At 43.2% G+C, this 27,268-nt stretch overlaps 2 protein-coding genes across 3 annotated transcripts; both read left to right on the forward strand.

The window, feature by feature from the left end:
• Positions 1-269: 269 nt before the first annotated feature.
• LOC123470616 lies at positions 270-6,631 on the forward strand. The gene is made up of 7 exons (XM_045171151.1): positions 270-280; positions 366-399; positions 916-1,045; positions 1,123-1,232; positions 1,939-2,991; positions 3,067-5,163; positions 5,225-6,631. The coding sequence occupies exons 1-7, from the start codon at positions 270-272 to the stop codon at positions 6,629-6,631; spliced, it is 4,842 nt and encodes a 1,613-aa protein (XP_045027086.1).
• A 25-nt stretch (positions 6,632-6,656) lies between these two features.
• On the forward strand, positions 6,657-7,910 carry LOC123470328. 2 transcript variants are annotated; one of them, XR_006643978.1, is made up of 3 exons: positions 6,672-7,646; positions 7,707-7,824; positions 7,887-7,910. XR_006643978.1 is itself a non-coding variant. In XM_045170508.1 (2 exons), exon 1 carries the CDS (start codon positions 6,733-6,735, stop codon positions 7,495-7,497), a length of 765 nt encoding a protein of 254 aa, XP_045026443.1. In that variant the 5' UTR covers positions 6,657-6,732; the 3' UTR covers positions 7,498-7,646; positions 7,707-7,873. The 2 variants fall into 2 exon arrangements, 1 of the variants encoding a protein (XP_045026443.1); XM_045170508.1 differs by lacking the exon at positions 7,887-7,910 and having other exon boundaries at positions 6,657-7,646; positions 7,707-7,873.
• The last annotated feature ends 19,358 nt before the right edge of the window (positions 7,911-27,268 follow it).

The following is a 27,268-nucleotide window of genomic DNA, read 5'->3' on the forward strand; positions in this document are numbered from 1 at the left end:
CTGAGAAATGTTTACTTATAAAGTTTCTTTGAAAATCGTTTAGAATACGTAATTATCCTTTTTAAAGGGGAAGTATTGTCTGAAGATTTTATTCGCTGTTTTGGTGGTGACGAGAGAAGTTTGTTGATGTATCATCATCTTCGCCTGTTTGTAAGCTATTCATTGGATTATGGCGTCTTCCAGTGAGGATTGTTTTCCACGTAGCCGGTTAGAACAGCGATGTCGTCTCATGGATAGAGACGCTGAAGTGGAAACGAGGTCAACCTAATATGGCTACTAAGTATTTTCATATAGAAAATTAAAATATAGGTTTCAGTAGTTAAATATTAATTATTCAATATTGTTTTAATTGCTTGTATGAATAGCTATGGTAATAGACTGTATGGAGTTGTTATGAAGGTTTGTTTGAATTGGTTATACAAATGGCAGGAAAATCGAGCGTATGTGGAAACTTATGTAAACCTGGGATAATCCGTTTTGGAACTGGTGCAACTAAGATTTGGGCGGTACTGCAAGATGGAGATGACAAGATCTGCATTGTTGCCTGGAGAAACGATTGCGCGATTTTTGATTTTGAGATGAAAGTAAAATACATTTTTTTTTTAGATCTGTAATGTTAGATGGGCGAATGTTTTTTTTGTGTTGACTAGGTTGGTGGATTTTATTGCGTTTTTTTTTAAGTTTCTGCTCTGTCATTCCAAGTATTTGCAGTGTACCTGGGTTACGAATCCCAGATATATCCGTTTCAAATCGAATGGAGTTTCTGTAAGACTATGTTATTTTCTAGCACGTATTCTGTTGACATTAATAGAATTTTTAATACATTAATAGTAGCTTGAAATGTAGACTTGTGCTGCATTTATTTCAATTTTAGTTTTGCTCCTTGATTGTCCGATAAATCATATGTAATTATAGGTGCAGCCGTTTATGGATCCTTTTCCTGATATCCCTTTCTTCTCGTTCGGTTTTCCGTCGTTCCGTGAATTGGCTGGTGTTGACGATTCTGCTGTTCTTGGTAAGGGTAATCAGTATAGTAATGAATGCAGTAAATGAGTAATTTTGTTATTGTTAAATGTTTTATATAGAATCATTTTAAATATTCGTGTTATTTGACGTTGAAAGGTGGGTATGTCGTAAACTTGTCAACAAGTATCGATCTACCTAGTAAATCAACGACTCCTAGCCGATCTGATATGCGTATTTTGAAGTTGGGTGATTATAGCGATGAGATAGTAAGTGCAAATTTTCTTCCTTTCTCATTTTTTTCCCGTTTCTTTTCTCTAGCTGTTTGTTAAATGTGAGTTGCGGGTGAACCAAAATGAACGAGGTAGATGATAATTTCGTGCGAAAACTGGATCGTCATACGGACGTAGTGATCGTCATAAAAGGAGTGAGGAAGTCGAAATTTCCGGTGAGAAAGAGAGATAATATTCCACGGAATTTGCCTATTTTGGATTCTTTTTCGAACTCTATCATTCAGGTACTGTTTGTGATTAGATTGCCGTTAAGCTTACTATGGCGCAATGTGAAATCTGTTGTCATTTTGTTGGCATACAGTAACGAGCTTTGTGTTTATCGTTATTAACCAATGTGATGTATTTCTGCTGCGTTAAGCAGACCTGCCCACACCTTTCAGCATTTATTGATTGAACTTCGGCCTGCCGTTAAGCAGACCTTCCCACGCTGCTCAGCGTTGAATTGACCCGCCCCTGTGGCGCCTTGACAAAGACTGTCTGCCGTTAAGCAGACCCGACCAAGCCAACGAGAACCAAGTTGGAAGGAACTGACCCTTGAGTTCCAGCCAAGAGAATCCTTTGCCCGTCAAGCAGAGCCGACTACTCGACGAGAACCAAGTTGGGAGTCCAGCTATAGACAGACGGTGTTCCAGGACTCTATTGCAACCTCTTTTGAACTGACTAAGACCCTGCCGTTAAGCAGGCAACCCAGTGGACGAAGATTCTCGATCGACGTACAGCGCTACCATCCACTACGTTGCTGCTAGCTCTAATCCTTCGCTTTATTCTAGCCTTTGTCATTACGGCGGAAGATATCACAGCGCTCACCATCGACCAATGCAGGGGTTGCCAGAAGGTACTGCGTCAGAAGATAACCGGATGCTGCACCCGTATCCGGAAGGTTATAACCAACAAGCTTTCACGCCGTGAAGCCACTCGCCTCCTGGATGACGCTCGAACTCTCCTTGGTGATTCAGGCCCGATCAATGACCGTTTATTGGAGCTGTTGGAGGAGGCTGAGGGGGAGCAACAACAAGAATCATTCCTGCGTTACGGAGGAGATGTTGACGCAGTGGCGGACGAGGTGGATGCGTACCTCTCTAGCCGAGAAGGGGATATATCTTCCGTCCCTGGATGGGATCCTGCAGATCCGGAGGTACTCGCCACCCGACAACGAGCCCAAGACGCCGCGAAAGTTTACGAGGAGGCATCCAAGGCAGCCGAAGCAGCATTGAAGGAGATGGAGGCAGCCAAGCAGTCCGTTCAGGACCTAGGGGGTGAGAAGGCCTTGAATGACGATCGAGAGGACGATTTTCGGTCGATTATCTCCGTACCCCCGTACAGACCGGTAGCACGAGTTCACGCGCCGGATGAGTGGATCGACGACCATCGCAGTGGAAGAGAGAAGCCGTTCGTTTATTCCGGTGATCATCGCCACACATCAGTACGAGTAGACTTGGAGGTTTACTCCGGTCGCGCTTTGGATTGGTTTGAGTGGATCGACCTTTTTCACTCACTCGTACACCAGACCGGCAAGGCGCCTGGAGAGAAGCTGGCGATTTTGAAGAGGAACGTACGGGGAGAGACGGCCGATTTAGTTTACGGATTAGGTGGAGGTGCGCTGGCCTACAAGGAATTCATCCGACGTTTGAAGGGGACATGTGGCAGCCGTGCAGTTATCCGTGCAGCACACCTACAGGCCCTGGATCGAGTCGAGCCACCGACGCCTGCTACATTCCGTAGATTTGCTGAAAAGGTGAGGACTCACCTCTTCAATCTCACCTGAATCGGTGAGACCGGCCATGCTGATTTGATCGAGCGACTCACACAGAAACTTCAGCCCCACGATCAGTTACACTGGAATGACGGCCAGCGTGGAGGATTGGAGCGTCGCACCATGAACGAGTTTGGCCTCTGGTTATGTACGCGAGCGGCTGCGTACCAGAATGCCTATTCCATTGCCGCCGAGGAGCACCAGAGGAGCAACAATCCAGCGCGGCCACCCCAGGCGGTAAACAACCCGTATCATCAGAAAAGACATTCATGGGCCCATCAGGCCTCCACCAATCAAAGGGCCGGACCGGCTCGAGGGGCTCCTGCCCCTACCCCTCGTGAAGGAACGACACCAGCACCCAAAACTTCGTATTGTTTTAAATGTGAGGGTGAGCATCGGTTGGCTGATTGCCAATTCTTCAAGAATATGCCCGTAGCTGGACGAATGACGTTCCTAATGGTGCGCGGCCTGTACAACTGTTGCTTCGGCGTGCGACATGGAGCTAGCAACTGTAGCTTCAAGAAAGAATGCGGCAAGGATGGATGTAAGGCGTTCCACCACCCTCTGATCCACACTGACCGGGGACTTCCGGAGAGAACGGGCACCTTACATTCTGCCAGAGCAACGTCCGGTACCATCGCCTTTGGGGTGATCCGCCTCGACGCCATGAATGCTGACAGGGAGCTGGTGCCCATTAATGTCATGTTGGACGCCGGGAGCAACACAACTTTCATCCGCGAGGGATTGGTTCGTTCGCTCCGGATTTCGGGCGAGCGACAGACACTTCGAGTCCAGGGAGTAGCTGACGCGGCTTCAACGCACCCGAATTCAGAGGAATTGTTCCTTCAGCTGATGACGGCCTGCAGTGACATGGTGACCCTTAGGGGCTCGACCCTGAAGACCGTGACACAGCCAGTTCCCGTGTACAATTGGGAGCAGCTTCGCCACCGTTGGACCAACCTTAACGACTTGCCGCCGCTACGCAGCTCTGGCGGAAGAATCGACGTCCTGATTGGTTTAAACCATACAACTCTTATCACACCGACAGATTATCGACTCGGAGCCGACGACGAGCCAGCGGCTATCAAGACAAGGCTAGGATGGACCATCCTTGGTGTGTTGGGATCAGGATCGACGACGGAGGCCCTCTGCCACCGTGCCTTTGCCTCTCCAGATGTTCACATCGCAGCGGAGTTGGTGGAACAACTACGACGGTTCTGCGACACCGAATCATTCGGCACCGAGTACCAGGGCGCGGGAATGTCCACAGACGATCGACGGGCAGTCGATAAGTTGGATGCTGAAACCAAGAAGCTGGATGTGGGTTACCAGGCCCCAATTCTCTGGAAGGATGAAGAGCCTCCATTGTTGCCCGACAACCGGAGTGTAGCTGATTCTCGGCTTCGTCCGCTTCTGAACAAATTGGCAAGAGATCCAGCCTATGAGACACACTATCGAGAGTCGATGGCGAAGAACTTTGCGGAAGGTTACGCAAGGCGGCTGTCTGCCACAGAGGTCGAGGAGCGGCCAACTCGATATTGGCTACCCCATTTTGCAGTGCCCAAGGTTGCTGGGCGCCCTGAGCTGCGGTTGGTTTTCGACGCAGCTGCTAAGTACCGAGGGAGGAGCCTTAACGACTACGTCACACTTGGCCCAGCACTTCAAAATCCGCTCCCAGCTGTCATTCTACACTTCCGGGAGGTAGAGGTGGCGTGGTCGGCAGACAGAGGTGCCATGTTCAGCCGCATTCGGCTGGACGACATGGATCGTCGCTATCTTCGATTCCTCTGGCCGGAAGGAGATGGAACGGTGACAACGTGTGAGATGACACGGGTAACATTCGGTGTGTCATGTTCGCCCTATACGGCTATCCGGACGACCTGGAGAGCAGCAGACGACGCAGCCGTGGACCAAGGTGAGGCGGCCACCGCCATCCGGAAATACCTGTACGTTGACGATTACCTGGATTCCAGCAAGACCACTGACGAGGCGCTGCGCCGGGCGACAGCAGTCAACAAGGCTTTGAGCAGTGGTGACTTCCACCTGACCCATTGGGTGACCAACGATGCACGACTGATGGAGCAGCTCTCTCTTCCAGATCCAAAGGAGAGTAGTGTCAACACAGCGAACCTCGGCGCTGACGATGCCGAGAGGGTCCTTGGCATCACCCGGAGGCATGCCACTGATGCTTTAGGTTTTCGTGTCCGGTTAGCAGAGATCAACCCGCGCCGGCCTCCTTTCAAAGGTGGCTGGATTATTTGATCCCCTCGGCGCCGCTGCCCCAATGACCGTGAAGGCCAAGATACGACTACGCCACCTTGGGGTGAAAGGCTTGAGATGGGAAGATGCAGTGACTGGACTAGACCGTGAATGGTGGGAGAACTATTTCGACACAATTGAGCAGCTAAGGACGGTGGAGTTTTCCCGCTGCCTTTTTCCGGATGAAGACCAGATCGTCCGGACCGAGCTGGATACGTTCGTAGACGCCTCTGAGGAGGCCTGTGCCGCTGTATGTTTTATCCGCAATGTCTACGGTGACCAACGAGTGATCGTGCGTTTCATCAAGGCAGTTACCAAGTTAGCTCCGTTAAAAACAGTGTCCGTGTGCAAGTTGGAACTGAACGCTGGTCTTCTTGGAGCGCGTTTGGCCCGTTTCGTGGAATCTTCATTGACCCGGAAGATAGCAGCGCGTCGTTTTTGGACCGATAGCAGTACTGTGCGCAATTGGGTTCGGGCGTTGTCCGGTGACTACCAGATTTATGTGAGCAACCGTATTGGCGAGATCCAGACCCTAACGGATCCTTCGGAGTGGCGTTTCGTTTCAGGAGTGCTAAACCCAGCAGATGCTGCGACCCGCTCTCAACTGGGTGACCGGGCAATCCCAGCGTGGTGGTTGGACGGACCACCCTTCTTGTATCAAGAGGAGACGGCCTGGCCACAAGACCTCCCCTGGACCTTGGAGAAGGCGGAGATTCGTGGGGCCCGCGCCCATTTGAGTGATGTTGTGGCAGAGACAATAGTGCCATTTGACTGGAAGACGGTGAAGATAGCTGCCGGCGACGTGCCCACTCTCATTAGGTTAGAGAATGACTATCTCGATCTTGTCCGACGGTGCCAGCGGGAGACCTATCCTGAGGAGATTAGCAGACTTGAACGTGGAAAGGCGATCCGTCCTACATCAACCTTGCAGCCCTTGACCCCCTTTTTGGATGCTGAGAGGGTGTTGCGGCTGGGAGGGCGTCTCAGTCGAACGAATTTACCGTACGAGGTCCTCCACCCACCGATCCTGAGTGGCCGACATCTGTTAGCGCGAGCAATCATCCGAACCTTTCACGAGCAGCTTCATCATTCCGGAACTGACATGGTGCTTGCCCAGGTGCGACAACATTTCTGGATCACAGCAGGAAGAGAGGCGGTCAAGAGAGCTCGCAGCGAGTGTCTGGCGTGTCGGCGTTTCCGACCCAAAGCAGCATTACAGATGATGGCGGACGTTCATAAGGCCCGTCTAGGTGCGCACCAGCCTCCGTTCACCTATACCTTCGTGTCGACTATTTTGGCCCTATTGACATCGCCTACCACAGAGGGACGGCCAAGCGATGGGGCACCCTGTTCTCGTGCCTAGTGACACGGGCCGTGTACACCGACGTGGCGATCTCTCTATCAGCCAATGATTTCTTGCTGGTCTTGCGCCGTTTCGTTTCTATCTACCGCAAGCCAGCTGAGATGTTCTCCGACAACGGAACTAATCTGACCGGGGCGGAGCGACTACTACGTGAGGAGCTGGAGAGACTAAAGGAGAGTTCGGCGTTGGAGACGGAGCTCAAGGCTCTCGGGATTCGATGGTGGTTCCAGCCAGCCCAGACACCCCACTTTGGTGGAGCTCACGAATCGCTGGTGCGATCGGTCAAGAGAGCGCTCTATCCCGTGCTGGACAAGGAGATGAACGGGCAGCGTAATCCGAGTGAGGAGATTCTTCGGACGCTCCTGTTTGAAGTGTCGGGACTGCTCAATTCCCGCCCACTGACTTATGTCAGCTCAGATGCTGACGATATTCGGCCCTTGACGCCGAACGATTTTTTGAATCGCGCCCCAATTGCGGATCTACCGGCGGGAGAGTTCTCTCGAGCCTTGCCACGGGACCACTACCGGTACGTTCAACGGATGGCTGACCGCTTCTGGGAGCTGTGGCATGGAGCATTCCTACAGTCCATGACCTCGCGACGCAAGTGGACAAGACCAGCCCGAAACCTAGCGGTTGGCGACTTCGTTCTCGACGACTGGAAGGATGCACCACGCGGGCGCTGGCGGACCGGAAAAATTGTGAGGACGTATCCGGGAAAGGATGAACTAGTTCGAGCGGTGGACGTCGAGTTTCCGACAGGCATATTGCGCCGGGGAGCTAATCAGCTTGCCTTATTAGAACCAAGCTCACTCGCTCCGGAAGCCGGATCCAGTTCGGGGGAGGATGGTTCGGCGACTGCTGTTTAGCTCTGTTAATTTTGTAATTCCGTAGTGGCGCCACCAGCGGTTGCTGCTTAGCCACTCTATTGTCTCCCATCCTCTTTTCAAAGATGTCATTTTCTGTGTCTTCTCCTGATTTCCCAGTGCTATACTGACATCTCGATTAATTGACACAGGTATTTCCGTTCAAACACTGTCTAATTGTTTTACATGTCATAACTTTGTTCCCTTTATAGCTCTGACTAGAATTGTATAGCCCTGACTAGAATTGTATAAAAGAAAACGTGACTAGAAGTTGACTAGCACTGAGGTCTGACTAGAGTTGAGGTCTTGACAGACGGAACCTTAAGCAAGGTACTAGTCAAACATGTGTTAGAGCTACCTTGTCTATTGCATCTAATCATGTATTCATTCAGTTGCTGTGATAACGGTTCTTGCCCCTCCTGACCTGGTGTTCACCCACTGTGTTGAGTGGCCCAGTTGTATCGTAATCTTTATTCCTCATCCAAGCTAGCTCTGCTAGGTAATTATTCATTGTTACGTGTTGCTTGATCCCTGTCTAACTCCTTTTGTTTTAGATTGATGATAGATGATCAGAATTCATGACTTTGTTTTATCGAGACCGACACAATATACTCGTAGTCCATACAGTCCACTACTCGAGTACCAACCAAGCTATCATGGAGGATTCAGCCAGAAGGCACTACGGAAAAAATCGGATATGCCAGTGGTGCCCAACGTATGCTTACCAACTTAAGATAGGTTTGTCTTGATCTTTTCCACAGTAACAGAAAAAGGTAGTCCCAATTTATTAATAATATATTCAGTACGATTTTACCTTTAATAATAATTTTTAGGAAGGCAATATTCATTGATAATTAGGAAGTTATAAATAAATAACGTTACTTTTTGCTTGTAGAATCATTAAATAACAAAAACCAAAATACTTGACAATACTGAACAATGTCTGAAGATTTAATATATTTTTGAATTAGCCCTGCTCCTTTGTTAAGTCGTCTGTAAATCCTTGGATAACTGTCATTTCAAAGCTAGAGGCCGTTCTCACAACGTTACGGATAGAGAGGGAAGGAAAATAACAAAAATGTGATTTTGTGTGACGTGGGAGGAGGGGTTTTTATGAAATTAAGACGTAACGTTATCATCACTCCTGCCGTCTTCCGGGTGAAATGATTTTTGCAATATTTAAAAAAGTTTTTTATGGCAATTCTTCATAAAAAAGTGGGAGGGGTGGTTCAAGTCTGCTATTTTAATATTTAAGAAATGGGGGTGCAGCTTTTTGTTAGAGAATGTTACAAAGGGAGGGGGATGGAAGAAATATCGGATAATAATTTTGGTGTAATTTGGTATGTGAAAGGACTCTAAAAGTAAAATATTTTTGAAAGCTAACAATGGTACAATGTTGGCATTTGTAATGGACGATAATAAGTCAACGTATATTGACAGTGTCTTGGATAGGGTACTGGATAGTTAACGAAGTTAAATACAGCTCTGTTTTACTTAAGAAAAAGGGTTCTCTTAAGATTAGAAGTATTTGTCGATTAGTCCGGCGTAATTAATAAGTCGTCCGTCGGTAAGCATTGAATGCAAAAGCAAAAGCAATGAATTCCCTGAATTAATTTTTTGTCGACACACGTGTAATTTTAAGCGAATCGGCGCGGTGTCCCCCCTCTGGCATACTCCCAGTACCACCCTCTACTTTGTACTTACAAGCGCGCGCTGAACAAAGGTTCAGCGGGTGGTACTGGGAGTATGCCAGAGGGGGACACCGCGCCGATTCGCTTAAAATTACACGTGTGTCGACAAAAAATTAATTCAGGGAATTCATTTCATAAGTTAGAATCAGGGGATTTCTAGCATCTACAGAAGAATGAAATCCGTATCAATGCCAACAAACGGCATGCAAATGGTTCAAGCCGTTTGTGTACAATTAAATAAATAAAAACACCCTTTCTCCATAAGCTAACATGTAAGAAACACCATGTTCAAAGATAGCTGGGTTTTACTTTGACGGAAAAACCAGCAATCAGAAAATTTTTTCAATCTCACCGCTAAATAGAAAATTGTCTTAGCTATTAAGCGATATAAATGTATAAGAAATAGCTTATATGTTAGACTAGAATAAGTGGGTCGGAGTCATGCGCATTTAACACGGGCGCTTATGGTAAAACGCAAAAGCGTTCAAAGTGAATGATGATTACTGTAGGTTTGTTTGTTAATTTTATATATATATTTTTTGATCGAAATTCAAATTTCGGTCGTGAAAGTCGTGTTCTGATTGGTTGGTGGCATGTTGGTGGATTTAGGGACCCTCCTGTCCCGCGGGTTTTCGTTTTTTGGGTGATATTTTATTACAGTTGGATTCTCCATGTAAAACTGTATGGAATAGGGTATTTTTTGTGATGAAAGGTTCTTTTGTTAATTTTTCATTTGTGTTGGTTTAGAAACGACGAGGGCGGCTGTCGTTTGTCATTGGTTTTAATGCTGTCATGGAGAGAAGCGGAAAACGTCAGGTTTTTCAACGGTTCAGCCCATGCAGCCCCACATAAATCTCGAAGGCCGACACCCAGTGGCGTTATTTAAAAAAAAAGTAAAAGTGTTCTGCTTCTTGGTGAAGTTGTAACTATTTTCATGGTTAACATCTTATTTAATATTTTTTTCTATTTTACCCATTGCTTCACCAGGAGATTTTTTAAATCGTAGGCTATTTTCGTTGTTTGTAATTTTTTAATAGGACTGATGCACATGGAAAGGAGCTACTTTATTTTTTACATTGTATTCGTTTGGTCTGACCGGATTAATATCGAAAAACAAAGACTTGGTTACCTTCAGGTAGTAAGCACGGTTATATTTTAACACTCAATAGCCAAACACACCGTTATTTAATTGCACACATGTTAATTTAACCACTTTTACAAATGTAACTCTACTTTTCTTGGTCTTCCCACTTGTCCTGTTCGTGTTTCTTTTCTTCTTCCTTTTCGTCTTCCTTTTCCTCTTTATCTTCCTGTTTCTCTTCCTCTTCATATTCTTGTTTCCTGTTCAGAGATAGATGACGACAGACGGTGTAACTTAACACAAGGCAAACGTGAAAATTTTTCATCTATGAAAAAATTGTACGCCATTTTCTTCATTGTGTGGATTTGAGGCGAATAATTGGCTGCAATAGTCATTTTAGAACGGGTAACCACCCCGGTTCTGTTCGTGAATGATCTATTGGCTTTTGAGCCGATTAAGCCTCAGCAGTAGCTGTCTTGCTGGCTTCGGCAGCCTCAGTCGGTTGAGGAGTAATCCGTTCACTGTGTTCTAAAGGTAGAGGTCCAAGTTGATTGTCTTCTTTTTTCCCCTACGCTCTCATCATCACATTGCCTTTTTATCTTTTTACGTCGCAAATAACAATATTTATAACGTGGTAAATTTTATTTCCTGTATATTTGTTCCCTGTTTCCTTTTCCTTTGTTCCATAACTCATATTCTTCTTTTTTTTTGTACTGTCTCATTATGTGATTGTCTCATTGCCTCCATTTTCTTGTAAATAAAAGTTTTTCAAACTTGTACAGTACCCACACCACGCCCTCTCTATTACCATGTATTCTTATGGCACTACGTGTGTCAGTAAAACTAAAAAAACTATTTAACGGCATTTCTGTTCTCTTATATTTACTCCTTTTCACATTTTATTATATCCACATTTTACTCTTTGATTTACTTTCCTGTATATTTTATTCTCTTATATTCTTTTTCTCAAGTATTGTAATCCTCATAGAAGTCGTTAGTCATCGACGTCTCTGCTTTGACCAAATTGAAGCCCTGCGTCTGACTCACGTGCGCTACGCATATCGTGCGACTAAATAAACAACTGGCTGATTGGTTGCACGCGCCTCACTAATCAATCTTTTAGAAAAACATCTTTTGATTGGCTGAACGTGTTGCGCGTCCATATGTCATCAACATCGGACCATTGTCGAAATGCAAGGTTTCGTGGTGAACCTATAAATCGGACGAGTTGAGTCGATTCGTAGCCGCACGACGTACAGTTCTGATTTGTTGAGCTCTGAATTGTGAATCTCTCTTTGTATCTTTCCCGTAAAAATTGTCCTTTGTTTTGTCCGATATCGTTCTGCTTTGAACGCTATCAGTGCGTTCCTTTGAATACGTTTTATTGAATGACTGTTTCTTCCCGTTCTCTCTCCGACGTCTCAACGAGCCGTGCCTTTATCGTTTCTTCCGTCGCGATCTCGCCGTATCCCTTGCACTACGACGGTAAGCAGAATTTACGATATCTCTCATTATGTCTCTGTTCCTCTTCCCATTTCTCGTACTGTTATATGTCTACTCCCGTGTAGTTTTAACGGGTCCTCTTAGTTAGCAATACACATTTCAACATTGTGGGTATATTGCCTCAAAGCTCCGATTTTTAAAATACAATTGACTTTAATTCTCGTGATATCAACCGCCCTCACACTGGGATGATTACAAATCTTCCATCATAATCTCCTTCGTTTTGTACGCTCTCATTATGTCATTGTCTTTTCTTTTTCTGTTATAAATAAAAAAACAATCTTGTACTTGTGTGAATATTTTTTAGATACTTGCTACCTGTTTCCTCATTTCATTGTCCCATACTAACTCGTCTTCTTCATTCTCTAGTCTCTCTTCATATGATATGATTGCCTTTCTTTCTCTTTCCCTGTCATTTCCACTGTTCTCTCTTTTCTTCTTCTTTTGCTGGCTTTCATTAGCCATATACCATTTTCCTCACATGATTGTTGTCGTATCTCTCAAAAACATATTTTAAATAAGATTTTTAAAATACTAAGTAATAACTATTAACTTTGTTGTTTGTTACAGTATCTATGCCAGAGTTGGTCACTAAGAATGCCACCTCTTGATTTGGAATATTTAATTCCACCTCCGCTAACTAGCACATACTTGGTGTGCTTCCTTTCCCCCGTTCCATTGGGGATAACGGATTAAGCAAATTACTGAGGCATCGAAGTTGGCTGCCATCTCCTGTATCTTAGTGCAAATACTTGCGTCTATTAGATTGGATTAGATTACATGCCAGTGACACTTCTTACGGTCCAGATTGTCTTGTTAATTTTTGTCGAGGGCATTCCAATAATTTGCCATTCAAGATCCGACCATGGCTTGTTTCTTTTGAGTACCTCTTTTTTCCCTTTATAAGACTCCTATAAGACATAAAAATATAGTTCTTCACTTTAAATACCAAAGAAAATTGATAACAACACTCGGCAACCTACCTTGACCGCAGTATGTCTATGTTGTTGATCTGTATTTCGTTGTTTAACTCTTCTTCCTTTATTACTTTTTAAATTAAATTAAATCCGCAGGAAGAGAAGGAAATGCTTCAACAACAATAGAGGAAAGAGCAGCTAGTAAGCTAAGAGAAGCCGAGCATCGAAATGCGAAAAGCAACGAATTGCCAAGTCAAACATGGGCCCTGTCTAGGGATCGCAAAAGAAACAAACTGAGAAGAAGACCGAAATCCAGAAATAGCAGCTGAAGCCCCAAGACCAATAAACTTCTCATCAAAAACCAAAATCCTACGTAAACAACAGCAGCACATCTGGTTGGTTGCCTGGTGAACCTAATTTAATTTTTGGTTCCTCATAATTCCGTTAGGAACGCCACCTATTTAGTTACCCTTGCTTGCAAATACTGCCTACTGCTGTCAATGGATCCTCTAACTTAAATTAATTTTAAAATAAATTTTTTAAAGTAATACTAACATTTTCCATTGTTTTACTTTTTGTTAATTATTGGGCAATATGGTAAATTACTTCTTTGTTTGGTGCACCAGTGGCTATAAAAGGAACACTGAAAAAATTTTATCTTTCAGAATCAGGCTGGATATTTGCTTTACGCAAGGCGTAAAATGGTGGGTTCATTTGGTGCATGTTAGGATACTCTGAAAACCGATAAAGCGCTTTCTGTTTATTCAAATTGTCCAAAGAATTTTACTGTTTTTCAGGACAGAGGCAATCTTTAAAAGGTTACACCGAACATGTTCTTTGTTGTTTCTTCGTTTGAAGCAGTATCAATTAATATTTTTAAGGAAAATTCGAAGACAACTCCCAGTTACCGAAAGCTAACTAAGAGCAAAAATACCAGTTCCCCACATCAGACAGTCACCTGTTCAAAGGAAGGAGGAAGAACCTAGGTCATTGGAGTTAAAAGAATACGCCATTGGGTGGAGCACAGCACTAACGCCGCTCCAAAAATTAGCCGACAAATAGTGGAACACCGAAAGTAAAAACTTCAACCATATTTTTTCTCCACTTCTTTAAGGGAAATCCAGAAGTAGGACCCCGCTGTAAACCAATAAGCAGCCAATTACTGAAAGTCGGAAAACCCGATATCCACCTGAAAAAAAAAGTTCGACGATGCCACTCAAAACATATCGTCTTGTCTACGTCGTCTGTGTCACTTCCAAAAACAATATACTAAACGTTGGTCAGAACAAAAAAGCTTCAACTCCATCTAGTGCTGATTATCTCAAAAACCAAAACAAAATATCAACACTAAGTCATGATTTTAAAATCAAAACTATTTTCGTTTGATTCACAATTCAGTTCTTAAATTAAGAGAGGATTTATAATTCAAAATAAGTAACAAGTGTTGAACAATGTGTGTTTGATTCCACTGTGTCATAAAATGACAGGGATTTTCACGTTGAAGGAAAAACATAAATATAAATAAAGAAAAACCAGTGTCCGTTTGTAGTATAACCAAAGATGACTCTCCTGTCGTGTATTGGTACCTCTTGAATTTTGGTTTGATTCACAGATTAGTTCTTAAATTAAGAGAGGATTTCTAATTCAAAGCAAACAGCGTTGAACATTGTGTGTTTCATTCCACTGATTCCTAAAATGACAGTGATTTTCGAGGTGAAGGGTAAACATAAATATAAATCAACACAAACAAGTGTCCGTTTGTAGTATAAGCAAGGATGACTCATCTGTCGTGTTATGGTACCTCTTTAATTTTCGTTTGATTCACAGTTTAGTTGTAAAATTAAGTCATGATATTTAAATTCAAAACAAATAACAAGTACTGAACATTGCGTGTTTTATTCCACTGATTCATAAAATGACAGTTATTTTCTCGTTGAAGGGCAAACGTAAATATTGTAAAGTTTAGTTCAGCTCGCGCACTGAACTTTACCTTAATGAATTTAGAGATGAAGAGTATCGAAACATGGGAGCACTGTTTGTAAGTGTGAACTGTGTGGGGTGTATTGCCTTACTGAATGCCCCTGGCCCTATCCATGGTAACGGCCGTTAGGCCTAGGGCGGGGCTACACACAAATGTAATTTAAGACGGTGGCCTACCGATGGCCACCCAAGTCATACGATAGAAAACGTTGTTGGATACGTGTCCGGTGCCCAGTCCGGTCGTCTGCTATTGGGAAAACGGTATATTCCCAACACACTCCCCACCAGAACCCGTGGTCCCCTGCTTTTCCTGTTAGACCAGGTCCATGGCGGACACGGATGGAGATACCTCTTCTTGTTCCGACTTCAGCTCCGGCGTAGGTGGAACCTCGACGTCTTCCGGTTGGTCTTCACACAGCTTTAGGGGATGTAGCGACTGGATGACGTGGTTGAATTGGTCACCGTTCAGCGTTTTGACCATCACTGAACGGATTAACCCGTCTTTGCTAGTGATCACTCAACTCCTTTAAAACTCCTACCGTCCACATGAGGCGTTTGGTGTTGTCGTCATGAATGATGACAACTTCTCCTACCCGGATCTTGCGGCCGGGTCTTTCTTTGCAGTGGAACTTGTCGATTTGGAGTTGTTAGTCCGTCACGAAGCCCTCGCAGATGACACTGACATATTCCCGGCGTTGCCAATCCATTTCCAATTGTTGTATCGTGAGCCATGAGGTTTACTGCTAGCTCTGGCGGAGTACGATTCGAACGTCTGTTATTGAGAAATTGATTTGGGGTGATGGGGAGCGGGTCGTCGCTTCCTTCGGCCACGTAGATGAGTGGCCTGGCATTCACCACACTCTCGGTCTCAATAAGACTAACTTCTAGTTCGTCATATTTCAAGCATGCGTGACCATTGGATCGCCACAGTAAATCCTTCATCGTCAACACCATGCGTTTCCAAAACTGTTCCCATCATGGGGCTAGGCTGGCGGAAAAGATAAAATTTTCCGCATTGCCAGAAGGTCGTGGATGGCTGGATTGGATCTTAGGACCTTTAGATGGTTAAAGACGCACCTGAATGTCTGAGCATTGCCCGAGTAAATAACAGACACAGGAGGAAATCACGCACGGACATAGTTTTTGTTAACTCCAATGATGACGGTGACGATGACGGTTTTAGATTTGGCTTCCGCTTCAATCCTCTAACAGGTTCTAGGTTCTCCTTCCTCGGGTGTTGAATCCGGCCACTCGCTTTCGTCTTTTTTCAGCCATGATGGACCGTTCTACCATAGCTCGGAGTGTACCAGCTCTGCCACTGGCACTCCACGCGAGGTGAGATCCGCAGAATTTTTAACACCTAAGCAGTGCCACCACCAATTCGGTCATGACAGTTTTCTAACAGCTTCTACCTGGTTCCTTACAAATGGTTTCCACCTTTGGGGTCTCCTCGAATCCAGCCAAGTGCAACTAGAGAGTCTGCCCATAATATTGTTCGCTACGACTTAATGCGGAGAAAATTTTTGAGATTCTCTCCAAACCGGGCCGCTAGAAGCAAGCTCAAAGAGCTCCAATCTTGGTAAGGTGACTTTTTTCTTTTGGAGAGGCGCCACTTAAGTCTTGCTTGAAAGAAAATAGGTGACTATTTTGCCGTTTTTGGTTTGGAGCCTTGCATTCTACGGCTCCAAAAGCTGCCTCGGATGCATCGCCGAAAACATGAATCTCTGCGAGTTGTATGACTCTTTTCGAGTAGCCTATCTAGCGGAGGATTTTTAAGTTAGCGAACTCGTTCAATGCAGTCATGGCTGATATCCATGGTCTTCGTATTTCTGGTTGTGCTTCCACATCCCAGTCGATTTCGGCTTCCCAAAGCTTCCGGTAGATTATCTTCAACAAGAGTGTGGTGGGTGCTAAAAACCCAATGGGATCAAATAATTTTGCCGATATTCTTAGAATATAAGTTTTCGTTACTAGGTATCCCAATTTTGTTGCAGCTTCGATAATAGGCGCGGGATAGAATTGGAAGAGGTCGGATTCCGTATCCCATCAAATCCCTAAGGCCTTTGGTTGACCTTCCTCCAGTTTCACTCCATGGGGCGAAGCGGTGTTCGGATATTTGATGACTAGCATGCTAGTCACCAAGTATTGTAGGTAAAAAATAAAAAAAACGGTACTGGATAGCTGATTGTTTATTTAACACTAAAAAATTTTGTTGTTGCTTTATTTAAAATTTTACTACCCCATTTCCCTATCCACGCTACACACCATTCGCCATAAGACGCTGGGTTAAATGGCTCCAGCGTTCGGATACAAAGGGCGGGTACTGTATGGTTGAGCTCCTGGCATGAATTTTTTCCGTAGTCCTCAGCTGGGAAGAACAAAATTTTTTGGCCTCCTTCCCAGCTTCCATATCCTTCATATTTTCGGAAAGGTTCGTAAAATTAACCTCGGAATCGAGGCATCCGGCTGCGTATGATGATACTGTTGAATGAAAAGCTTCTGCATTGTAGTATTTGGATTATTGCCTTTTTTTCTTTTGATACTTTTTCCTTTGAAGGTTCAGCTATCATGCGACCTAGTTTTGTTGTGTTGTATGCTCTCAGGCCTCACGGACCTTTGATAGCCGAATCGTTAGGAATTATTTCAAACATTTGGTCTACTCCGATTAAAATGACGATTTCTTTTTCTTGGCTGTTGGTTTTGAACCTGTCGTCAGCCATTTTTCATCTTCTAACCCCAATTTTCTTGCGAATCCGTGTGGGATTAAAGTCCCGTATCTCCAATGTAGTCCGTTTTCAGGGAGGTTATTTTGACGAGTTGGGCTCCCTTCCAGGTGCCCTGAAACGCCATTCTACTGCGTTGATTTGTTCTACTGGATTGGGTTTTATCTGTTTGAAGACTCTTCTCCTAATATTCTCCACGGCCACTACCTTTAAATTCAGCAATTTTGAAATAGGTCTGGTGACCCAGGATCTATGGCTGCCATCGTCAATAAATAAAATTGCTCTGGTTTCTTTGCCATGGGGACCAACCACTATTACCGTTGTGGTTTTTACCACGAGATCTCCGTGGACGTGTGCACTGGAAACAGATGCCGTAACGTTCGTTGGGGCATTGTTTCCGTTAACAGTCTGTTGTGAAAATCTAGTTATCTCTTTATCACAGTGAGAGATGTGGTGTGTCACCTGGCAGTTTTGCAAACAGAGTCGGTTGGGCAGTTTATGGTTTCATGGTTGGCACTGAAACATATGACGCACCGTTTCTGCCTGGCGATGATGGCCTTTTTGTCCTTAAGGCTTACTGGACAAACCATGGGGAAGTGTACTTCCCAACAAAAAATACACGGTATTGTGAACTCTCGGACGATGTAGTTTTCCTGTCGCCTCGTCGGTGGATTTGATAGCTGTTTGTTTTGCTTTGAATTTTTTCTGGTGTGTGGAGCTGGCTGAGATCTGGCTCCAATTGCTAGCTGTCAGGCTGTAGCAGCTGGTGGCTGTTTCACTGGCGTGGTTGGTGTTGTCTGCTGTGGTGTTTTAATCGTTTCCGACTTCCATCGGCTGCATCTTTCAGCAGCGTCAACTTGATCCCTGATGAAATTAAGCAGGGCTGTGATGTCGGTGATGTCATTTGCATTGTAACTCGAGCATTCTTTCTTCAATTCTGTAGGAAGCAATTTCATTAGTTTAGTGCCAAGGAGTCCTACAAAGGTGTCTTTTTGCACTCCAAGTGTCTCCAAGGCGTTTATATGGGATTGGGCGGTGAGATGTAGTCTTTGCAGAGCTGCTACGTCTGTCATTGACTTCACGGAAACCAGGCTGTAGCATTTACATAAATGAGTTTGGATGAGGGCCTTGGGTTTGGCGTAGACCATTTTTAGTTCTGCAATGGCGATGTTGTAGTTGGCTGTGGTCAACTCCAGGTTTTCTACGCACAAGTACGCCTTCCCTTTGAGATATTCTTTGAGAAAGTCGAATTTTTGCGCATCCGACATTGTGAACGAGTGGATGGAGGCGTTAAAACTCTCCCAGAATGACGTCCACTCAAAGATATCTTGATAACACGCCTTTGGGGAAGGTGTGTTGACTATGGTGAAGGTTTGGCGTCTACTGGAGCAGGGGCGGCTGCCATTGATGCCTTAGCTTGGTTTTGGGCTATCAGCTGCTGAATTTGTTGCGCGTAGTCCTGTTGCTGCTGAAGAATTTGGGCTGCAAACGCTTGCTGAAGATGGGCGAGCAAGTCTTGTAGCAGCTTGTTCCTATCTTTGTCCCGATTTCGCTCTTCTTTTCTCTGCAGATCTTGGAACTAAGCGTCCAGTTGGCGTTTGAACTCGTCACGTTTGTTTTTGGTGAGGGCGAGTACCGTTCTCATTTCTTCTTCAACTTCCACTGCTTTGGAGTAATCCTGTTAGATTTACTCCTCGTTGGCGTTGGCGGTTTGTAGAGTTCATCTTACTTGATCGCTCGCTTTGATAAATTTCTGGTAAAGTTGCTTTAAGAGTTCGGTCTCCTTTGCAAGGTCGTTGTCCAGTTCTGCTGTCGTGGATACGTCTTTGTACTTCTCTATTTTCTCAAGTGTCCTGGTAGGTGGGTTTTCAGTCCTGCACGTTTTGCAATGGCCCCTCCTGAATCTTGAATTTGGGTGCTCTAACTAACCAAAGGAAAGAAAAGGGATTTGGATTTTCCTGCTCCTATCTTCGAAATTTCTTTTGTTGATTTCGGGTTTTCCGACCTTTTCAGTTGCTTTATGCTTAGTAGTACACAACGGGGTCTTACTTCTAGATTTCCCTTAAAGAAGTGGATAAAAAATAAGGTGAAAGTTTTTTTAGTTTCGGTGTTACCACCTGTTGCGATTAATGGAAGGGAGCAGCGTTAGCGCTCTGGGCGTATTGTTTTAGCCCCACTGGCTTGGAATCTTCATCCTTCTTTAAGCAGGCGACTGTGTGATGTGGCGAATTTATTTTTGGCTCTTAGTTATCATTTGGTAACTTTAGAGCAATGTACCGACCTGGTTGTCAGTTATAAATGATGTCACGGAGTCGGTGATTTTCCTAAATTTAAGATAGTTGGAAATTAAATGGAGTCTCCAAGTACGGCTTTTCCAATGACGTGAAGAATTCAAAGCAGGGTTCAAAGTGTTTTCGAAGAAGAAATTATAACAACTTAAAAGGCTTCACCATAACGTAATTTCTGAAAGCTAGGTGGCATAGATCATTTACCTTAATAAGAAACAAATAGAAATTTTAAATTTGAAAAAAAAAATGAAAATGAATGGGTCTTGTGACCGCTTGTTGGCATGAGCCTTCACTTTTAAAGAGAAAGGAAATTAACGAAGAACGCTATGTGGCGTAGGCGTTCAATCCTGGCGAAAAAATGGTTTAAATTTGAGAGAGAAAAAGGTTGTAATTCTAAGCGCCTGATGGCGTATGCATTCAGTTGGAACGAGCATTTGAAATATTTTTGAAAAAGTAAGGAAATAGTTGGAATTTCGAGCGCTGGATGGCACCGCCCTACTCATAATTTCAGAAAATTAGAGATTGGTGTTACCTATCTCTAAATATGTTAGAAAGTTTTATGTTGGTTTTTTTTGTTGTGGAGTAAAATTATGAAATTCCACTGCATAAATTGAAAGAAAAGTGAATGGCCACCATGTATTTTTAATTTATTTTGTTTTTGAAGAAAGAATACACAATGATTTGTATAGTTCGATGAGATCGTCTGGTCATGATGGGATCGTTTGCAATTAAAAGTAATGCCATCTAGCGCTCATAAGGAATTTTTATTTTTTGGGCTACCGGGGGTTGCCTCTTTTTTGTGGAATACTGTACATCTTGGATTGTGTTTTTTTTAATTTCAACAGGTTATAGGCACAGAATAACGAGTACATGATTCACTCACTAACATTGTGTTTTTCTTTAACAGAAAGAGTCTTGAATACAACATTGCAAATGTTGGACAACCCGTAAGTGAAATAAGGCACATAGCCAAACTCAACTTGACGAATTGGGGCTCAGGGAGGTATGGAGTATCCATACCAATCGAGAAGAACAAACTGAATCGTATAACATTAAGGGAAGAACCACGCCCAACTGAGGTAGCTATATATCTCTTATATCAACCCATTCAACTATGGTTTACAGTACGCGCCCTTAGTATCCGAACGCTGGAGCCATTTAACTCAGCGTCTTATGGTAATGGTGTGTAGCGTGGATAGGGAAATGGGGTAGTAAAAATTAAAACAAAGCAAAAAAAAAAATTCTAGTGTTACATAATCAATAAGCTATCCAGTAAATTTTTTGTAAATTTTATACCTACAATATTTGGTGACTAGCATGCTAGTCATCAAATATCCGAACACCGCTTCACTCTAGGGGAGACCGGGGCTATGCAGGACATGGGGCTAAAATGTACAAGGGGATTAAAATATGTACAATTTGTTTTAAAATGTAGAAATAAATATAGCGTATCTTAAATAATGTGTAATTTATCCTATTAACTTTTTGTCTTGAAATTCCGATTAGCTTGTAGATTTTTATGGGATATTAAAAAAAAGGGATTCGTCAAAAATATTTAGGACGTTTAGTTTTTTCTTTTAGAAATACTTATATAAATATTTTTATAAAAGTGAGATACCTGTTTCATAGGGTTTTTCTTCTAGTTTAAGGTGGTGTATCTAGTTTTTTAAAATGTGTTTTAAGTATTCAATAATTTAGTTTATTTGAAGTTGTTTGGATTCGGGTAAAATGGAACATAGAAAACGGGGTAAAACAGGGCATCTCAATACCTCCTGTTTCTCAATCTCAATATCTACGTTGGCTTTGTTACTATTTTACTAGGGCCAGGGTTGTTACTAAACAGAAGTAAAAAAGTCACGTGTTCACAAGGGTGGAGCTATAGCCAGATAAACGACCACCCACCGACAAAAACAAGGGGAAAAGTTAAAAAATAAAGGCATCTAAACTTTTTTTTATAGTATCTCCACTTATACGTAACAGAATTTAAAAGAAGGCAGCACTTCTGAAAGCAAAATGAATTTCCTTTTCATTAGTGCGTCTTTTAATCAAAATAATTCAGCCGTTGTAGAGAAAAATGTTGTTCCATTTTTCCCCTTGCTCTGTTCCGTTTAACCCTAACTTTTTTTTTTTTTTCATTTTTTCCTCTTGTCATTTTATTAAATAACTATGAAATAGTTGGACGAAAAAAATAAAAAAAAATTACGGAATGTTAAACAATGCAAGGGAATCACTACTATACTTTTTTTTTTCGTTTTTCTTGTTAAAAAAAAAAAATGGCAGCGTAAAAAAAAAATGTCCCAAATAGCCCCGGTCTCCCCTATTTGGTGCAAATGCCAAATCGCCATAAGACACTGGGTTAAATGGCCCTAGCGTTCGGATACTAAGGGCGGGTACTGTATGTACGATCATACCAGATAAACTGTGCATGAGTAAAGAGGCAACTGGTTGATTGATATCAAACTAAACGTAAAGTGTATATGGAAAACCTACTGTGAGTTTGCAGACAGTTGTGTATGCAATAGATTGTGGACCTAATGGTCAATCTCTATATCTTATGGCTGTAAAAGATAAAATAATTGCTTAAAGGCACAAAAGAATTGAACCAAATATAAATGAGAGCAAAACTAGTTGAAAAAGTCATAGCATGGAAACAGCTGTTTGGACAAAGAAAGAATTAATGTTGTTGAATACATTAAAGAACGTGGAAAATGGAGTGGTAACAAATCAGAATTTTATCGATATCTGGGATTAGAAGAATGTTGACGCCAGGATGATCATCTATTGCAACATTGAACCACAACTCCAGGTGTTAGTAGAAGGAAGTCGTATGGCAGCTGACATGTGGGAGCGATTAATACTTCAATTTGCCCAAGCAGCTGCTACGAATGCAAACTTGCTGTTAAGCGAGTTCACAAACTATCGCTATGAAAAAGGTGGCAATAGCTGGAACCTAGAGGTCAGAAGTTGTAGCTAACGGACATATTGCTTATTAAAATAAAACCGGAAACAACGTATTAAGCCATGTCAACAGAGTCACAACAATGGCCGATGAACTAAGAAATCTGAATTTCCCTATGGCAGAACAACAAGTAATCATGAAGATTCTGCAGACGATCCCCCCTAGCTTACGGCCCTTTTTATCTGCCTGGCAGAGTGTTCCTCCGGGTGAGCAGACGATTAACAACCTCACCATCAGACCAATTGGAGAAGAGATTATGAATAACGAAAGTAATGAAGGTGAAAGTGATCCAGCTGACAATGCCTTCTTCGCTTCACGCACCACCCAGCCACCACAAAGAAATGGTCGTTTTGATCAGGGAATGGGGATCAAAAGGAAGTCTCGGTAATTTTTTACGGGGGAAGAGGTGTCTCCTGAGCATATTGTTGAAGAAGCAGTAATCACTACTATGGAAACAACAGAGGTGGTCGTGACAACAACTATCACAGTGAATTCAGCGAAGAAAGGGCACCAACAATCTGCTTCAACTGTGATCAGCCAGGTCACAAAGCGTTCAACTGCCCAAAGAAATATTATGAAGAGAGACAACAAGCAAGAGACAACAGTTTCAATAAGAACCGATCACATGGAAATTCATTTGGTTCTGTATCGTCCTTCCTCTGTCTCAAGGCACAGCGACCATCTCGATGGCTTGCCGATTCTGGGGCCAAACACCACATGATGGAGCAAAGATCTGCATTCGCGACCTACCGAGAAATTAGTCTTGAGACGAGGAAGGTAAACGGAATCGGAGGTGTGGAAGTGGAAGCACTTGGAATCGGGACTGTTGGTGTAACTTCTGCTGTCAATGGAGAAGAATTCAACGGTGAACTGCGAGAAGTACTACATGTCCCTGGAATAGGAGTGAGTTTGTTCTCAATTGGCTCAGCAACGGCAGCGGGAGTGGACGTACTGTTTCTTCGATACCAAGGTCTTTCTTTCCAAGGACCGAACAACAGTCATGGTCGGACAAAGAATTGGTGAGATGCTTTACCATCTACATATGACTACCGTCAACGAGTGTGAGAAATAAGAAGATTATGCGGGTGTTTCAAAGTCAAACATTGGAACGACACCAAAGGTTCGTACATCTTAATTGCAGTGATATCATCCTGACGAAGAAAACGAATGCTGTAAAAGGTCTCAGACTTGAAGGCAACGATTCCGTCATCTAATGTGAAGCATGGATTTTCGGCAAAATGCATAGGATACCGTTTTCGACCGAAAGTAGTGAAAAACAGCAGAAATCTGTGATCTCATTCATGCAGGGTAACCGATTCAGGTTCCCACGTTTGACAATTACAATTTCTACTCCCTTCTAAAGGAAAACTCACAGCAGTTGGGTGTCGTCAAAAGTATGGAATTGATTTTGAGGAAACGTTTGCCCCGGTTCCACGATACGAAACTGTTCGTGCTGCACTGTCACTAATGGAAACTCTTGATATGGATATAATTCAAATCGATATAAAACGGAGTTCCTTAATGCAACTCTTGACAGACTGGTCTGTATGACCCAACCTGAAGGATTTATTAATCCTGGCAAAGATGATCATGCCTGTCGTCTTATAAAAGCACTCGGCGGAACGGAGCAGTCACCCCTTTGGAGTAAAAGACTTGAAGAAACTATCCGTAAATTTGGTCTCAGGCCCATCTCAGCTGACGTCTGAATCTTTTTCCGCAGTACCAGAGAAGAGAAGTGAATACTCATCAAATTCGTAGACGACTTGGCGTATGGGAGCTCAAGTAACGATTCGCTAGAGAAATTTGCACAATTTATGGGGGCCAAGTCTGAAATCCGATTCTTACCTTTGAAAAGATTTATTAGACTTAACATGGTTCGAGACAGGGCAAACCGCCAAATCTTCATCTACCAGACTCGTCAGTTCCTGAAGATCCTCGCAGAACACGGCATGACCAATTGCAACCTCAAATATACCCCAGCTGACTCCAATGCTCGTCTTAGTGCAGCCATGGTCCCGAAGAGTGAGGGAGAGAAGAAGAAAAAGCCGACGACAGAGTACCGTTCGGTGGTAGGCGCGTTAATATATCTCGCAACCACGTCCCGGCCGGAAATTGCATATGCTGTCTTTCAAGTTGCAAATTATTGTGATAACCCTCAGCCAGCCCATTGGAACGTTGTCAAACGAATACTTGCCTACCTGAAAACATCCTGCAGCTACGGTCTGTGGCTAGGAGGAAGAGATGAAGGCGTCATCGGCTATACCGATGCTGATAACGCAAGAGACTTGGATTACTGCAAGTTAATATCAGAAAACATCTTCTTCTAGAAAGCTGGCCCGGTTATGTGGGGAAGCTCTAGACAAGCATGCGTCGCGCTATCTACTACTGAAAGCGATATACTCGCTTGCAGCAACCAGCTTGCAGCAACCAAGGCAGCACAAACAGCTATCTGGCTTAGATTGGTTGAAACGGAACTGGAGACAAAAGAGCAGGAGACAACTGTCCCGGCGGTGTCGACGCTGCCATCTGTCCCTCTCTACTGTGACAATCAAAGTGCCATCCGACTAGTAAAAAAATGCTGAGTTCCATCAGAGAACTAGGCACATCAACGCGCGGTATCACTTCATCAGGGACAACCAGAAGCAGAAGCGTATTGACGTGCAGTATGTTGAGTCGTCCAACCACCTCGCGGACATATTTACCAAGCCTTTGCCGGCACCAGCATTTACCGAGTTGAGAGATAGAATCAGTGTCGGAACTCTATCAACGGAGTATGTGAACCGAGTTTGAGGGAGAGTGTTAAGTATGAGTCCAAACACGCTTCAAGCACTACTTTCCCAAGGCAGTTACTAATGAGATGCTGTTTAGCACCTCGCCCGTAAAGCATAGTGGAAAGTGCCTTGGCCGTTTGAAAGCTCTCTCACTATTTGTATCTAGGCCCTGTCCACGGCCTCTCCAGGCCCACCGCCCTCCTCTGTGCCTTTTTTTATAATTTTGGAGTCCAAAATTTTCGTAGTGGTTTTGGAGACCTGTTGTACTCCGCTTAAGCGGAAAATAACAAAGATGGGGGGGGGGGAATTATTGGGAGAGTTAACCTCCAACAACGGAATATGCGATGGCAAAGGAGAAGAAACAAAAGTAAGTCAATATGGCCACCACCGACCACGTGAGGGAGAAACAAAAAAATTCTAACCCCCTTAACTCAAGAGAAGGGAAAAGAAAAATTTTAAAAGAATTAGAGACCAAGAGGAAATCTAAGTGGAGATCCCTCTAAGGAGTTTCCAACTGTAAGTTGAATGCCTTTAGTGATGTGGATGCACACCTTAGTGGCCGCCGGCTAAGCGGTGCGACTGTCTTCGAAAAAAGAAAAAGAAAAAAATTCGGGTGTTGAACACACAAACGTTTTTTTTGCCCCTACCACGTCGTAACTTTCAAAGAAGAGAATATTAGAAAAAAAATGTAATAGGGTGAAAGAAAAAAGTTTTTGCCCTACGATATACAAGTGGTGCGTTGCACAAAAAATGAATGAGTCACGGCTCCTCCACAGTCTCACAGACAAAAAGCTTTAATTTTGAATTGGACTTAAATTAAAGTAAGTGGTTCGAAGGACCAAGTAAAGTTTAGTTCAGCCCGCGCACAAGTTTAGTTCAGCCCGCAAAAACGTGTTTACCCTTCAACAAACGTTTTACATATTTTTCCTTGTAGTTCAACCTAAAGAACTAAGTATAAAAGCCTTTTTTCTTAAAAACGTGGGGTTAGGTAAAGGGAATTCAGTTCAGTTGTATTTAAGTTAAGTTCAATCCTTTAGTGTTGTTATCCCGAATTTTCTGTTCTATTTGGAATACAAACTCTCACTCTAAACGATAAATATGAAGAAGTAAGTTCAACTTAATTTATTAAGTAGCTTACAATATCATGACTTAATTTTTGATCTAAACTGAAATTCAAACAAAAATTCAAGGGGTACCATTACACGAAAGTCATCCTTGCTTATATTAGAAAAACAGAAACTTGTTTTTGTTGATTTATATTAATGTTTACCTTTCAAGCCAAAAATCACTGTCATTTTATGGATCAGAGGAATATAACACACAATGTTCAACACTTGTTATTTGTTTTGAATGATTAATTTTCTCTTAATTAAAAAAATATACTATGGATTAAAAGAAAATTTAAGAGGTAACATTACACGGCGGGAGAGTCATCCTTGCTTATACTACAAACTGAAACTTGTTTTTGTTGATTTATATTTATGTTTAACCCTCAACCCGAAAATGACTGTCATTTTATGAAACAGAGGAATAAAACACACACTGTTCAGTACTTGCTATTTGTTTTAAAAATAGAAATCTTGAATTAATTTAAGATTTCAACTGTGAATCAAACGAAAATTTAAGAGATACCATTACACGACAGGAGAGTCAACCTTGCTTTTTCAAACGGAAACTTGTTTTTGTTGATTTATATTTATGTTTACCCTTCAACCAGAAAATCACTGTCATTTTATGAATCTGTGGAATAAAACACACAAGAACTAGAAGAAGCGGAGCTTATCATCTATAGACAACTCCAGAGAGAAAGATATCCAAAAGTTTATGGTGGAGGCTGTAAGATGTAACGCATTCATGCAAA

Source organism: Daphnia magna, linkage group LG3 (assembly GCF_020631705.1).
Source record: "Daphnia magna isolate NIES linkage group LG3, ASM2063170v1.1, whole genome shotgun sequence".
In the NCBI taxonomy this organism is placed as follows: domain Eukaryota; kingdom Metazoa; phylum Arthropoda; class Branchiopoda; order Diplostraca; family Daphniidae; genus Daphnia; species Daphnia magna.